Raw genomic sequence first — 15,013 nt, forward strand, 5'->3', positions numbered from 1 at the left:
GTCTTTGTTTTGTCCAGCTGACATTTCTCCTCTAGAATAAGTTTCTTTGCAGCTTCCATTTCATCTCTGTTCTTTTCCACTCCCGTTTTCAGAATATCAAGTTTCTCTCTTTCAGTCTGTAATATTCTCCTGTTCTCCTGGAGTTGCATGTTCTCTTCGTTGATCGCATGCATTGCTGTCTGAGAGTCTTGTCTCTTTCTCTCCAGTTCCTTCTTCAGTTCTTCCATGTTGTGTCGCTCCACTTTCAGCAACTCAGTGGAGGTTTTCAATTCTTTGCTTTGACTGTCGAGTTCCTTTTTCCTCAACTGTAAGTCTTCTTGTTGATGGACAAAATCATTCATCATTTTCTTTAGATTTAGTCTCTGAACATCACTCTGAGCAGCCATGTCCTTTAGGTTACTCCTCTCATTGTAGGCGTCCTTCAGCAGATGGTCAATATGTTCCTTTTGCGTTACAAGTTCAGACTGTTTCTTTCTGAATTGGTCTCTCGCTTTCGTCATGTCGGCCTTATTTTGTTCTAATAAGCCAACGTACGCCTGGACTTGTGTTTTCAGACGCTGTATGTCACGCTTTTCTTTCTCTACACCTGCTTTTTCATCCCACATTCTTTTGAGCATGGTTGGTATGATTCCACGAAGAGCTTCCTTTTCCTGCTGAAATCTGTCAAATTGTAAATGCATTTGATCTTTGCTTCTCTTCATTTCCTCTGAACATTTCTCCGACATCGCAAGTTGCCTAAGAACAAGTTTGTCATTTACTTCAACTTGAGTCATTTTGTTTTCCATCCTTTTACGAACCTTTTCCATCAACTGTTTGAGCCTTTCGCCCATTCCTTCTACAAGCTTGGTTTTACCCACAAGATCTTCTTCTTTCAACTGAACTTCTCGTAGTTGTTCTTGAACCTTTTCCTTGTCGACCAGAAGCATCTGTCGCTCCAAGTCAATGTCGGCCTTAACTTCGGCCATTTGCGTTTTCTGTTTCCTAATGCTGTCCCATGACTCTGCTACCTCCTGCTTGCTCTTGTCAAGTTCTTCCTTGCCCTTTTCCAGCTGATGTCTTTCTGCTTGTGTCATGCTCTGTATGCTTGGCAGCTCTTCAGACATCTTCCTGATATTGTCTTCTCGTCGGTCCAGCTCTTTCCCTTTGAGACGCAACAGTTTGAGACACATCTTAAGGTCGGTTTGTGCCTTATGTGTCTGCAGGGCTGCGTGTCTCGTATTGGCTTTCTCTGTCTTTATAACGTCGAAAACCTTTTGGATATCTTCCTTCACATGCTGCAGTTTGGATGTGGTCACCTGTAACTGGCTAAAACCCAAACGTATTGTTTTCTCATTAGTCATCAGCAGATCGTGTTGCCTGTGGATATCAGATCTTGACAAATCTAAGTGATTTCTCTCATTTTCAAGCGTTTTCATCTGCGTTTCAAACTCGCTTTTCTCTTCTTTTAGTTTTGACTCGAGCTGTTCAATATTGTTCGTTTCAGACTCGATCCTTTGCTTCCATTGCTGCTCTGTGTCTTTTCTCTGGACAAATATGCCTGTCAGTGTTTTGGATATGCATTCCGTTTCTCTCTTTAAAAGCTCAGAGAGACTTGCAAGTGTTTCTTTCTGTTGACCAAGATCGTTTTGCTTTTGCTCAAATTTGCTCCGTAATTTAAACAGGCTGTGGCTGCTGCGCTCGATTCTATCCATTTTAAGTCTGATGTCCTTTTGTACCTTTGTATTCAGCTGTTTGAGTTCAGTGTTTAGTGCAAATGACTCTTGAATAACACTTTCTCTTTCATTCTGTAGCATCTCTCTCTCTGATTCAATCTGAGTCCGCTGCTGATCAATATCCTCTTTCGCTTTGCACATTTGATTCAGTGCAGCCTTTACACGGATCATCATCAGTTTCAGGTTATTCTGTAAATCTCTTATTTGTTCTTGAACCTCCTGTAGATTGTTTTTCTCATATTTTATTTCTAGTAGTTCAGTTTGCATATTATTGTCGGATACTTTTTTGGCAAAGTTACTTACAAATATTTCAAACTGATCTTTTTGCGCTTTCAGTTGCATCAGATTACGGTTCATTTCATCCTTCTTTCGATTCAATTCACCCACAACTTCGACAATACGTCCATCTTTTTCCAGAATTCCCTTCCTGGACTTGTCTAACGCCGACTTCATCTCTTCCATTTGGCCTTTGCTGCTGTTCAAGTCCGTCATTTGCTCTTCAACACATCTCTTCATTTCCTCCAAACCTTGTCTTTCTTTCGTCATCATGTCGCTCACGTTTTCCAGATCTGACACTTTCCTCAGAATCTGTGCTTTAAAAGTCTCAAAACGCTGTCTTTCCAATGACGATTGCTCCCGCAGTTGGTTTTTCATCGCTTCTTGTTGCGTTGCCAAATTGGAAACGGTGAACTTCAGCGGACCAATTTCCGTTTTAAATAAACAACTCAGCAACTTGTCCCTTTCTTGGTTAACGTCTTCCTGCTTTTCAGTCAGTTCACTACAAATGACTTGGATTTCTCGAATTCGATCATCCAATCTTTTCCTAATTGCGTCTACATCCCTGACTTTCCTCTCAAGAAGAAACTTAACCTTTTCCGACACTATTTTAAACCTGCTGATCACAAGTTCTTCCCTGGCCTTCAGTTCAACCACGTCCTTTCGCATTCTCTGGTTTTCCTCCTCCAGTTTCAGCCTCTCCAGGTCCATCGTGACACTCGTTTGACTAATCTCTTGCTTCTCTGCCCTCTTTGCATCCATCTGAGCTTCATTCTCTTGTCTCCACGTTTTCAGCTGTCGTTTTTCAGCGGATAAGTTGGTCACCAGACTTTCAACTTTACCTTTCGCTGTTTGAAGATGCGTTTTCATCTCGTTCACTTGATCTTTTTCTCTGTTTAGCTCTTGAATCTGAAGGTATGCAGGTTTGTCTTTGGTTTGAACGGCAAGGTTGTTCTTTTCCTGTTGTATTATGAGTGTGTATTTCTGAATCTTGTGCATAAAACTGTCGACATTTTGCTTCATCTGTCTCAACTGCAATTTCTCTCGGTTCAATGTCTCCCTTTCTTTTTCCATATTCAGCTTTTCCACAATCACTTCTGCCTTTTGATTTTCAATGCTGTATTGTTCCTTCTTGTTTTGTTGGCATTGTCTCTTGTATTTTATTTGTTCTTCTTTTAAGTCCGATAATGCATTCTTTTCTGCTATGAACGTTTTGGTGATGTGCGACAATTTCTGTTTATAGTCATCAATATCAACCAGTTTTTGTTCCAACTCTGAACACAGCTGTAGCACTTGTGGATTGTTCTTTTGTAAAGTGTTCATTTGACAGCGGATCTTTTTTGTAAACCTTTGCAGTTTCTCTTTTATAATTGCATTGGCATTTAGGAACTCTTCTTTCTTGGATTCAAGCTCAGCCATTTCACTTTGCATTTGATGTTTTTCGCTCGCCAGCGTTTGTTTCTCAAGGATTATTTTGTTTGTATTTAACTGTTGTCTCTCAGCTTTGGTTTCCTCCATGGTTGCCTCTTTCTGCTCTCTTATCTGGTTTTGCTCCATTCTACCCTGTTCCGCTTGATTCAGTGCTCTCTCATCTTGTAGTTTCTGTTCTTTTAACTTGGAAACTTGCGCTTGAAAAGTGCTTATGAGATGTGTCAGTTGATCTCTTTGTGTGTAAATGTTTGACATCTCGTTTTTCTCCTTCTTTATCTCAGCAATGGTACTGTCCAAATGTTCAGATCTCGATTGAAATTCAGATGTAAATAAAAACAAGGATTTCTGAAACATTTCAACAGTGTTTTGAATGTCTGTCCTCATCTTCTGCAGCTCCTCTTTCTCTCTGTTCATCTTGTTCCTCTCTTGTCCCAGTTCCTGTCTCTGCTGCTTCCCTTCTGAGCTCTCTGTCTCCACGTTTTGTCTCTCCAGTACAAGTTGTTGCTTTTGTCCAATGAAGAGAGACAGTGTTTGTTTAAGATTGTCCTTGTGTCTCTCCAACAGCTGAGTGCAGTCGTCCATCTTGTCTCTATCCTGGTCCAGAGCTGTGAGCTGCCGCCTCAGAGTGTCCATGTCCTGTAGGTGTAGTTGTGATGTGCTCCTCTTGTGTTGGAGGAGACCTTTCAGGTGGCTCAGTCGCTCTCTCACAATGAGAAGCTGCTCTCGTCTTGTCTTCAGCTCTGTGTCCATCTGCTCCTGTTGTTTCTGCAGCTTCAGCCTGTCCATGTCCAAAGTGTCGTTCTTCAAACTGAGCTGGCGTCTCTGCTCTCTGATCTCTTTCCAAGCAGTTTCCAGGTCTACATTTTTAACAACTACACCTGTGTCTTTTTGTGGTTCAACCTGGCTATTTTGGGAGAGTTCTGCCCTGATTTGCTGGAGCTGCTGTTTCTCTTCATGGATTTGACTTCTGGCAGCGTCCGTCTCTTGTCTTTTTCTCTCCAGGTCTTTCCATAACACTTCAACCTGTTGTCTTTCAGCCTGCAGTAAGACTGTGGAGCTGTGGAGCGCTTTGATTTGCGTCTCCAGTTGTTTGCGTAACAGTTCTTGTTCTTGTCCTTTAAGCTTTTCCTCCTTATATTTTAATTTGTCTTGTTGATGTTGGATTTCCTGTCTTTGTAATTCCAACTCCTCTTTTGTTTTGAAAAGCTGCTCTTTCTCCATTTCAAGACGTTTCGTGGCAGTTTCAACTTCCATATTTTTACCATACATCTGTGCCATTAATACTTTGACTTCTTCTCTTTCCAAATGTAATTGTCTTCTGTTTTCTTCGAGCTGTAGTCTTTCTTCACCGATAAGTCTCATTGCTGCATTTGTTTCTCTCCTGTCCATATCTTTCTTCAACCCCTCCACTCTTCTCACTTCTTTCACCTTAAACATCTCTGTCTCGCTCTGTCTCACCTCTTCTCTTTTACAATTGAAATCCTTCATTCGATCCTCCAGTTGCTCTTTCTCATTTTGTACAGTTGTTCTGCTTTCTTGGAGCAGCTGCTTTTCTCGATCAATTTCTTGTCTTTTCCTTTCTAGATCCTGTCTTAACTCCATCACTTGTTCTCTCTCAGCCTTCAACAACTCTTTGGAGCTGTTGAGTTCTCTTTGCTTTGACTCCACCTCAGTTTGTTTCCACTGCAGTTCGTGGATGACCATCTCGAGCTGTATTTTCTGAGAGTGAAAGCGATCAGCCACTTCTCGGACGTTGTTCTTCTCTGTGCAGACGTCGTGCAGAAAACTGTCAATATGTTCCTTCTGCTGTAAGAACTCATCTTTTGTCCTTTGAACCAAATCTCTGCCCTTCATCATGTCTTCACCGAGTTTTTTTAACATTTCCATCTCAGTCTTTGCATCAGATTTCAACATATCCGGGCTCTTTACTTCTGCTAGTTTCATATGTGTTTCTTTTCTTTCCATACCTTCCTTTTCAAGAAGTCTTTTGTCTTCTTTTGGCTGACTCAACAGTTCAAATCTTATATTCTGTATCCTACTGATGCACCCCTCTACAGCATGACTTCCATCTTCAATCCTCTGTAGTTTACTATATAAATCCTGCATATTCTTATCCATTTTGTCCATATTTTGTATTTTGCTTTCAACGTGAATTTCTTTCAGACCCTTGACTCTCTCTCTCAGCTTTTCCATGATCTTCATCTCTTCCATCAGCTGAGCCTCTCTGAGTTTGAGGTTGCATTGGTCTGTGTTAAGTTTATCTTTGTCCGTGTTAAAACAAACCTTCAGTTCTTCAAGTGTCTCTCTCTCTTCACGCACACTCCTCATGGCAGCTTCACTTTCTTCTCTCTTGTGATTGAGGTCTCGTTTCAAAAGTTCAAACGCTCTCCTTTCTTCATCAAATGCCTCTTTCACATTTTGAATCTCCTGTAGATTTTCATTGGACGTTTTTATGCTCGCCTTTACATTTTGAACATCCCTTGCCAAATCTTTAATCATGCTTTGCTCCGTAGCTACCTCACTAAACAGAAGGTTCACTTGCTCTTTTTGATGTTTTAGCTCTGCTTTGTCCTTCTCCAGCTTCTGATAGTACTTTGCGATGTCTTCGTTGTACTTTCTCAGCACAGCATACTCAGATTTCACCTGTTCCTGCTTTAGAATGACACTCTGTTCTTCAGCACTGACATTAGTAGCTCTTAACTCCTCCTTCTTTCCTTGTATGTGTTTTAGTATGTCCGATATTTTACCGCTTAAACTCGTCTTTTCACTCTTCAACACTTCACTGCGTCCTATTATGTTTCGTTTCTCTTGATCAAGCTCCACACATTTCCGTTCTAGAACATCGCTCACTTTGAGGACCGACCCATCCTTTTGTAACTCTTCCATTTTGTTTTCCAATTGAAGACATTTCTCAGTCACCGTTCCAAACTTGTCTCGTTTCTGGTTATTTGCATTTTTTTTCCCTTCTGACGTCTCCTCCTGTGTTTGAGTCCCCTTATCGTGATATGTACCTTGATTTCTCTTCTGTACGTTTCTCAAAACACTCTGAAAACGACCCTTCTCCTTTTGTACCTCGTTGGCTAGTGCTTGAATATGACTTTTCTCTTTGCTAGTTTCGGCGAGCAAACTGCTAATGCTCTCTTTATTCTCCTGGAGCTCACATACAGTCCGCCTCAGTTCATCCTGTTCTTTACTAATAGATTGTTTCACTTGTTCCAGCGCGTTTACTCGCTCAAAACTCATCATAATTCCTTCACTTTTCAAGAATTCTCTTCCCAAAGTGCCACGAATCACCTCTTCAGACACTTTCTTTTCTCTACGCAGACTTTGTGCATCTCTTTTGAATACTTCTGCATCCGCTGACACCTTTTTCCATTGTTCATCCAGTTCTGATCGCTTTCGTTCAAACATCATCCGTAGGCCCTCAATTTCATCCATTTTACTTTGGATGTCTGAAGATATTCTCTGAGTTTGTCGTTTCACACTTTGCATTTTATTGATTACCTTGCGCACGTCTACCATTCTTTCAGGCAGTCGGTAGTCTGATGAAGTTGTTTCTTTGCCAAACGTGTCCATCTCGGCTTCCATATATTTAATTACTTCTGTTTCGTGTCTTGATTCTTCAGCTTTTGTTTTCTGTTTTAGTTGCTTCAGTTCTCTGTCAACATTAGATCTTGTCGCCTCCAGTTCCATTCTCTCTCTTTCCATCTTCTCCTTTTCCTTATGCAGACTTTCTCTTTCCAGTTTTAGCTGCGTTTTCAGTATTTCAAGATCTTTTGTTTCTTTCAGCGTGTTAAGATGAACAGTAGATCTCAGTGTGGATATTACGCTCTGAATAGCTCCGGTTTCTCGCCGCAGTGTTGCATCTAAGGCTTTCACTTGCTGCTGCTGTTCTTTGAGATTCGCACGTGTCCGTTCCACGTTTAGACTTTTGAGATCTTCATTTTGTCGGTCTAATTTGCTTCGCTTTTCTTTCACACTTTCACAAATTTGTTCTGTCACTTTAATCAGTTTTAATTTCATCATTTCAAGAGCCTCTTCTTTGATTTTTAACTCGGACATGTTTCCTTCTACCAGGCTTTCAAATGTGTCCTTTTGCGCCTGAACTTGACTGGCCACGACTTTGACTTTGACCTTCTCTGAGTCGATCTCGTTTAAAGAACTTTGAATATCTTCTTCCATCCGGTGAAGATTTGTCATTGTATTTTCTAATTCAGCTTTTCTCTCTAACATCTCACTCAGTAAAGGCAAGTCTTCAACCATTTCTGTTTGAGTTGCAGCCATTTTAGTCGTTTTTTCTTCTATTTTTTGCTGGAGTTTAACCCGTGACATCAACTCCATCAGTCGATACTTGTCTTTGCTAACTCGGTCAACGCATTCCACCAATTTCATTCTCTGACGTTCAAACTGTATTCCATTCTTTTGCAATCCATCACACAGTTTCTCCACAGATTCTTGTTCTCGCTGTATCGATTGCATTTTGTATTTGATGTCCTCGCTTTTACTTTTCATCACCTCTTCGCATTTTTCTTTGAAGTTCATTTTCATCACCGGCAATTGTTCGGTTATTCTTTTCATTTCCCGCACCAGCATCTGTCTCTTGTCTTCAGCATCTCTCCTCAGTTTATTACGCTGCTCATTCTCTTCCCTGATGTGGATAATGGCCTTTTCAGCCTCCGCTTTCGTCACATCCAGAGTCTTAATAAGAGCTTTGAATTGTTTGCTTTCTGCGACTACAGCCATCTTAATTTCGTTTCGATCCTCCTCTTTGTCTTTCTCTTCCGACAACGCCAGTTTGATTCTTCCCACCTTTTCTTTTGCCCCGCTAATCTGAAGTGACAGATCTTTAATGCGGCCTTTCTCACACCTCATCTCATCTAAAAGCTCGTCCACGTATTGTCTTCTGTTCTCCATCTCTGCCTTTGTCACATCGAGAAGCTCCATTTCCTCTTTTATACTCTGTTTGTCTTGTTCCATCAGGTTTATCTGTAATTGTATGTCTAACCTCATTAACTCCAACTCGGATTTCTCCTTTTCAATTGTCTCTCGAAATCTGGCCAGCTCGTCCCGTTCTTGTTTCATTTTGGCTTTAATTATGCTTTCGTCATCCTCCATTGTTGTTTTCTCTGCACTTTTCGCTTGTTTCTTCTCAGTTTTGAACTCTTTTTTGCTTCCATTGTCTAAACTTGCGGCCCCAATTTCCTCTTGTGTATTTATTGTCTGTGTTGAGTCAGCTTTGAGCGTTGTAGCTTGCTTTTTAACACGTTCATTCTGTAACTCCTCTGAACTTTGCTTGATTCTCTGCTTCTCTTTCTCGATTTCTGCCTCGACTTGGGACCAAAATCGTTCTTTATTTTCCTGCACAAGCTTTAAAACACCAATGAATGTGTCTTTTTGTCTTCTCATCTCTCTTTTAACTTCCTCCCCTTCCTCTTTTGTCATGTTTAGATGGACGGTCTGATCTGTAAGACGCTTGCTTTCTGTATTGAAAGCGTCTGCCATCTTGTCCAAGTATCGCTTCATGTCGTTCATCTTTTCCGTGCACATTTGGATCTTCTGGGATAGTTCATTTGAAGGTGTTGTATCGTTTGTGTTTCCTCCTTGTTGCAGTTGCAGCTTTGTCTCGCCCCTCTCTCGGTTCATGCTCTTTAAAGTTTGCTCATCTTCCGTCCTCTGCTTCATCAGAGCGTCCTTCTCTTCCTGAAGCTCCGCCCTCAACGCCTTTAGTTCTTGCTCTTTTTTAAGTTGTTTCTTAACCACTCTTTCATTTTGTTTTCTTTTCAGTTCAAGTTCTGATTTCAACACTTCCATTTCGCGCATTTCTTTCTGCACCTTCTGCAAAGTCAAATCCAGCTCTGATTTTTGCTTCTGGAACTCTTTCTCTGATCTGTCTTGGAGGCTTCGTTGTTCTACCATTACTTGAAGCTGAGATTTGATTCTCTCCAATTTGTCCCGTAAGTTCTTGCTTTCAGACTGCAGTCCCCGGGATTCTTCCCACTGGTGTCGCCAATCAGTTTTGACACTTTTCAAAACGTCTCTAATCTCCACAGTGATCATCTCTAACTCTCTATCAATGTTTCTCTTCACATTTTGAAAGTAACTGACAAACTCTTTAACAAATATCATCTCATTTCCTATTTCTGTTGAACATTCTTTGTCCTCATGCCGTTGGATCAGTTCTAGGTGATTTTGAATGCGTTCCCTCTCTCTCTTAATGATTTCCACCTCCCCAGACAGCTCTTCCCTCTGTCTCTGCACTTTGATATTCAATATTTCCAGTTGGTCCCTCTCTCTCATGGTTCTCTCCAGCCTCTGCTCCAGCTCCTTCTTCTTCTTGCTGTTCTCTCTCCTCAGTGAATCCCTCTCCTCTCTTATTTGATTCCACATGTTTTCCAGCTCAGCTTGTTTCCTTCTGGCCTTTCTGAAAGCGTGCTCACTCTCCCTCCTCCGGACCTCCAGTTCGGCCTTAAGCACCTCCATTTCTCTGGTTTCATTTTCAGTCATGTGCCTCTTATCATCCAGTTCCCGTGTTTGATTCTGAATAGTTTTGTTTAAATAGAGTAATTTACTGAATTCTGATTGCATCTTTGTCCATTCACTTTGTATTAGTAACTTCAGCCTTTCCACGTCTTGTTTTTTGCCCTCTGACTTGCGGCAAAGATCTTGTATCAATGTCAATAATATCTCATTCTCTTTGATTACAGCGTCAAATTCGTCACTTTTTGCACGTATCGTTTTAGACATTCTTTCAACGATATCCTTGATACGTTGTATTTTATATATCTTTTCCTGAAGCGCTTCATGTTGTCTTTGAACTGTACGTTTCAAAATATCTAGCTCATCTCTCTCTCTCAAAGTTTTCTCTAACCTCAGGTCCAGATTTCGTCTTTGTTTCTTTGCTGTGATTTTGAAGGTTTTGATGTTGCTCAGATCCTCCTTCAGGTGCTTTATGTCATCTCTTACCACTAACAAAGCCTCTTGAAACGCTCTCATCTCTTGTAGCAGCTCTTCAATGTCTACAGTGGGAACAAAGTCTTCTTCTACAAAAGAGTCGTCCGATTCTGGCATTAGTTCCAGCTTCACTGATCTTATGACATCTGTGGTGGCGTAAAGCTCTTCTCTCAGTCTTTGAATATCACTGGCAGAATATTCACCCTCCACGTTTAAAAACATGGAATCACACCCCTCCGTTTCACCTCGTTTGTCTGTTTCGTGTATAACTGTCGCCTCTTCTTTTCGCCCCCAAATTGAAGTTAATGTCCATCGAACTGTGTGGAATGTTTTTTGTAACAGCCCTCGTGTTTCTACCTGGGCGGATTCGCGGTCTAAATCCGATGCGACGTCAGGGCTTTGCAGGTCATTTATTTCCTGGATGAGCTGTTTCACGTCTTCACTTGTAACCTCCACGTTGTCCATATCTAACCTGATTTGTCCTCTCATCGTCTCCTCCTCGTCCAGAAGTTGAGCGATTTGCTGTTCAATCCTTTCAATTTCTTGTTCATTCGACACAGTTTCATCGTCGTATTGAACGTACATTGTTTCTTCGTACATTTCTCGCTGCACCTCCAAAGAGATGTTGCGTTCTTTACTTTCTGTTACATTAAGTTCATCTTTACTTTGCTGGACATCGTCTCTTACAAGTGGCTGTCTTTCATTTTCTTTTGCAAGCCATCTGTCAACTTTGACTTTCAGGTCTTTCAGTCGTTCCTTTCAAAACACAAACATATATTAGTGCTTTCTTTTGAAACATGGACATTTGCTATTGTTATGGCCTATAATAATTATATTACATTATTAACATAGCCTCTAGTACTAAAAAAATATATATAAAAAGAAATGATATCACTTAAAAAAATCACTTTGTATCCCTATTGCAAGTATGAACAAAGAGAAACATATATAGTTAGTTATATATTTATTAGTATTTATTTTTATGTTGCCCTCACATTGGTCCTAACTATAAATACCCCATCTTAAAGGTGCAGTATGTAACATTTCAGATTTGCAGATGTTTAAATTGCTAAACATGCATTCTCTCTTACTGAGAGCTGGAAGTGTCACCCTCTTGTCTTCATGAATACACTGCCTGTCAAAAGCAAAACGTCACCACAGACAAAAACAGTCACACTCTCTAATATCTAATAATATAGATTCAGCTGTGGAATAGTTTCAATAAGCTTCTGCAAAATTAAAATAACTATTTACATCTGTCATTATATTCACTAGTGGATCAGTATTGATGATGTGAGAGAGTGACCACTGCACAAAGCCTTCTCCAGCTCCAAACACTCTCACTGGGTTCAGATCTGGAGTAGATTAGTTTCTGCTTCTCTTAGATGTTTTCTCTGCTCGATGCCAATGATTTGACCCTTCTCAAACACACTGACATCTTTTCCATGACCACAAGGATTTATCTTTCCACATGGTTGTTTCAGAAATGAGAAGCCACTCGCTGCATCAGGGATTAAATACCGTGTTGCAGCTGAAAGATCATCACATCAGTTATCCAACAGGAGGGGAGGACCTACTGCTTATCTGCTTAGTTGAATCCAAGTGGTGACTTTTTTTTGGACAGGCAGTGTAGTTTAGCGTCATACTGTGGAACATTCCAGGTAAACCAATAAGTTCTCCATGGCATTCCACCAGAAAAGCTTCACTGTGCACCTTTAACTTCATAACTTAAAGATGTCAAAGATGGCACGGCTGGCGTTTTGTTGTTTGTCTGTTTTCGTGCGTAAATCGTATGTCAGCGAGCTCTTACACCCAAAAAGAGCTTAAAACTTGGATCTGATTCTACAGGTGCTATATTATTTGTTTTCTGGTGTTTTTACAGCTTGAAAATAACCCTGAAAAACATTTGTATTGCCTCTGCACGGATCTGACCTGAAACTCGTCCTGCTGCCGTCTCCTGCTTGTGTCCACGGAGATACACAACACACCGATAACATACCCATTGAGCTACATAGTGCATGTTTAACCGTCACAGCGTCATTTCGAAGAACTACTCACCACGTGCCGCTTCACTCGTTCTTGATTCTCTCGCGCCTCCTTCTGAACTTCACGCATCTCCACTCTGGTGCCGTCCAACTCCTCCACCGCCGACTTCACGCCGTCCTTCACTTGAGCCACGGTCGCCATCTTGTCCGTCACCTCCTCCATCCTCTGCTGCAGCTCCTCTCTCTGACGCCTCATCTTGGCCTTTGCGATGTCCAGCTCGTCCCGCTCCCTCGTGGTCCTCTCCAGCCGCTGGTCGAGATGTCGTTTCTTCTTCTGGAGTTGGAAGTTGATCCATTTGACTTGTGCGTTTGTGTCCTGCTCGATCGTCTCCTTCTTTCGTATCAGCTCGCCCTCTTTTCTCTTGTTCATCCTCATGGTTTTGATCAGATGGGTTTTCCTCAGCCCTGCTTCTGTGCAAGTCACCTCCGTCTCTCGTGCCTGCGTCTTTAAATGATCTAACTTCTCATCCAACTCTTTGTTTTGTTTTTCCAGGCTTTCTCTCAAATAGTTTAATTCATCCGACTCTTCCTTAGCAATTTGTCTGTCGTGTTCTAACTTGACTTTCTCTATCTGGATTCCAGCTTTTATTTGTTCTAACTCACTCTTTTCATGTTGAACTTGTAAATGCATTTCTTCTACGTACTGTTTATCCGCATCAATTTTCACTTTCTGTTGATTTTGCTCATGTTCCATAGTTTCCCAAAGTTGTTCAATCTCTCTCACTAATCTGGTGGCTTTATTTAAAACGTGGAACGCCTCCTTCTCTACTTGTCTCTCTTTCCAAATCGTCCTAGTTTCTCTAATAATTTCATTAATAAGTTGTTTTTGTCTTATGATTCTCTCCCTCTTGGTTTTAATGTTCATTTCTGGTTTGACCTGCGTCCATGTCAGCGCTGTTTGTGTCACTTTGTTGTTTTTGCATCTTTGTTCTGTAAAATGGAAGATATATAATGAATTAAAAGATGAAAATAGTGACATAATGATATATAAACCTGAACAATTCGACGTACCCAGTTCTGTCACAAGCGCAGCCTCCTTTTCTTTGAGAAGATGGTAAAAGTTGGATTGTATCTGTGGCGTTCCTCTGGCCACAGTGTAAAACAGCGCCCTCAATTGGTCTGTAGATGTTAAAGCAGCAGAGATGGTTGTCTTTTCTTCCTCTGAGACAAACTCTTGGGACGTCCAGGCTTCTACAATGGCTTCAGGGCATTCTGTTTTAGCAATGATCTCCTCCCTAAAATCCTCCAGGAAGGTGACCACTAAAAGACAGCAAATCATGTATTATTATTATTATAACTCAACCAGTAGATCCATAAATCCAATATAACTCCATATTTACACCTTTAGAAGTATTCATGCTTGTAACCATGAAGCAACACCAAGCTCATAATGTTTTAACGTGAGATTTAATTGGCATGAAAGTGAAAGAAAATGTTAAATACATACAAAATACAAAAAATATAATACCAATCACCAGTTTGATTGTTGAATGGTTCATCTTATACTGTCAAAAACATTCTTATCTTGGTGTTGCTCCAATGTAGTTTACAAATGTGCCTATTTTGTTGTTGTTGCGTAAACAATCATTAAAAGTCAAATATTTTTGCTCTGCTTTGAATCGCTTTTGGTATTTTTAGTAATTGGTTAAACACAAACACATCATTCAGAATAATATCCTTTGAAATGATCTTACCATTCTCAGGTCCGGAATCTGACATACTTTTCAGTTACTTATTCCTGATGACAATGATGCTACGGACCTGAAAGAGAAATATAGATATATATAGCATAGTATATTTCTGGAATTACAACTTGAATTTACCTCATCTTTGGTATTGTTTAATTTAGGATCTGCAGCAGCCTGTCTCATGATGTTCTGTAGTGCCCTGTTCCTGTTCCGCGGTGTTAAGCGTAGGTCTGTAGGATGTTAAAGGTCTGTATCACAACATTGTCACATGGCGGTGGGTGCTGCGTGTTGGGCCGTCTGATTGTGACGCCCTCCCTGAGTGTGCAGGGTTGATAGCTGCTGTTTGGGGGCTGAGGTGGCTGTGCACTTGTCTGATAAAGATAAAGGTGGAGGTTGGGTTTTGATCCTCCTGGTGTTTATTGTAGGCAGAAAATAGTTATTCATATTCTTTATTTACAAAGACATATTTATGTTTAATCCAAATATATGATATATGCCATGTCTGGGTGGGTTTCCTCTGGTCACTGCAGTTCCCCCATCAACCAAAATACATCCTCCAGCTACAGATCTGACCAAGCTCATGATCTGGAGCTGGAGCTGGAGATGAGTGCAGCACAGCAACAGCTCACGGCTCCTGACATATGCCCCAGCAGCACTGAACCATGGATCAAAAGAATGAATTGACTTAAATAGTATAACATTGTGATATTTACACAGAAAACAGAATTACACAAATATTCTGTGGAGAGAGAAAGAACCAACAACTCCCGAACTGTGTTTAAGGGATGGATAGTGAAAAAGCAGTCTTTATCATCAGGTCCATCCCAACATATTCCAACACATTGTCCAATTTGTCTCACTTTCTATTTGAAGGCATTTTCAGTCTGAAAATGACAGTGAAAATAAACGC

The 15,013-nt window shown here is 40.8% G+C and overlaps 1 protein-coding gene across 11 annotated transcripts in view; it reads right to left on the reverse strand.

Annotated features, from left to right (window-relative positions):
• Window positions 1-14,178, reverse strand: part of LOC140361152 (uncharacterized) — a 46,073-nt gene extending 31,895 nt beyond the window's left edge. For all 11 annotated transcript variants that reach the window (XM_072446803.1, XM_072446798.1, XM_072446797.1 and 8 more), the window contains exons 1-4: window positions 14,110-14,178; window positions 13,427-13,675; window positions 12,429-13,345; window positions 1-11,126 (exon numbers count right to left, since the gene is read on the reverse strand). The exon at window positions 1-11,126 is cut by the window's left edge. In XM_072446803.1, coding sequence (XP_072302904.1) covers window positions 1-11,126; window positions 12,429-13,345; window positions 13,427-13,675; window positions 14,110-14,134 — 12,317 coding nt within the window. In that variant the 5' untranslated portion in view covers window positions 14,135-14,178. The remainder of the gene's footprint in view (window positions 11,127-12,428; window positions 13,346-13,426; window positions 13,676-14,109) is intronic.
• Between the last annotated feature and the right edge of the window lie 835 nt (window positions 14,179-15,013).

Source organism: Eucyclogobius newberryi, unplaced genomic scaffold (assembly GCF_026437365.1).
Source record: "Eucyclogobius newberryi isolate DKJ021-1_F unplaced genomic scaffold, fEucNew1.0.hap1 SCAF_15, whole genome shotgun sequence".
NCBI classification, from domain to species: Eukaryota; Metazoa; Chordata; class Actinopteri; order Gobiiformes; family Gobiidae; genus Eucyclogobius; species Eucyclogobius newberryi.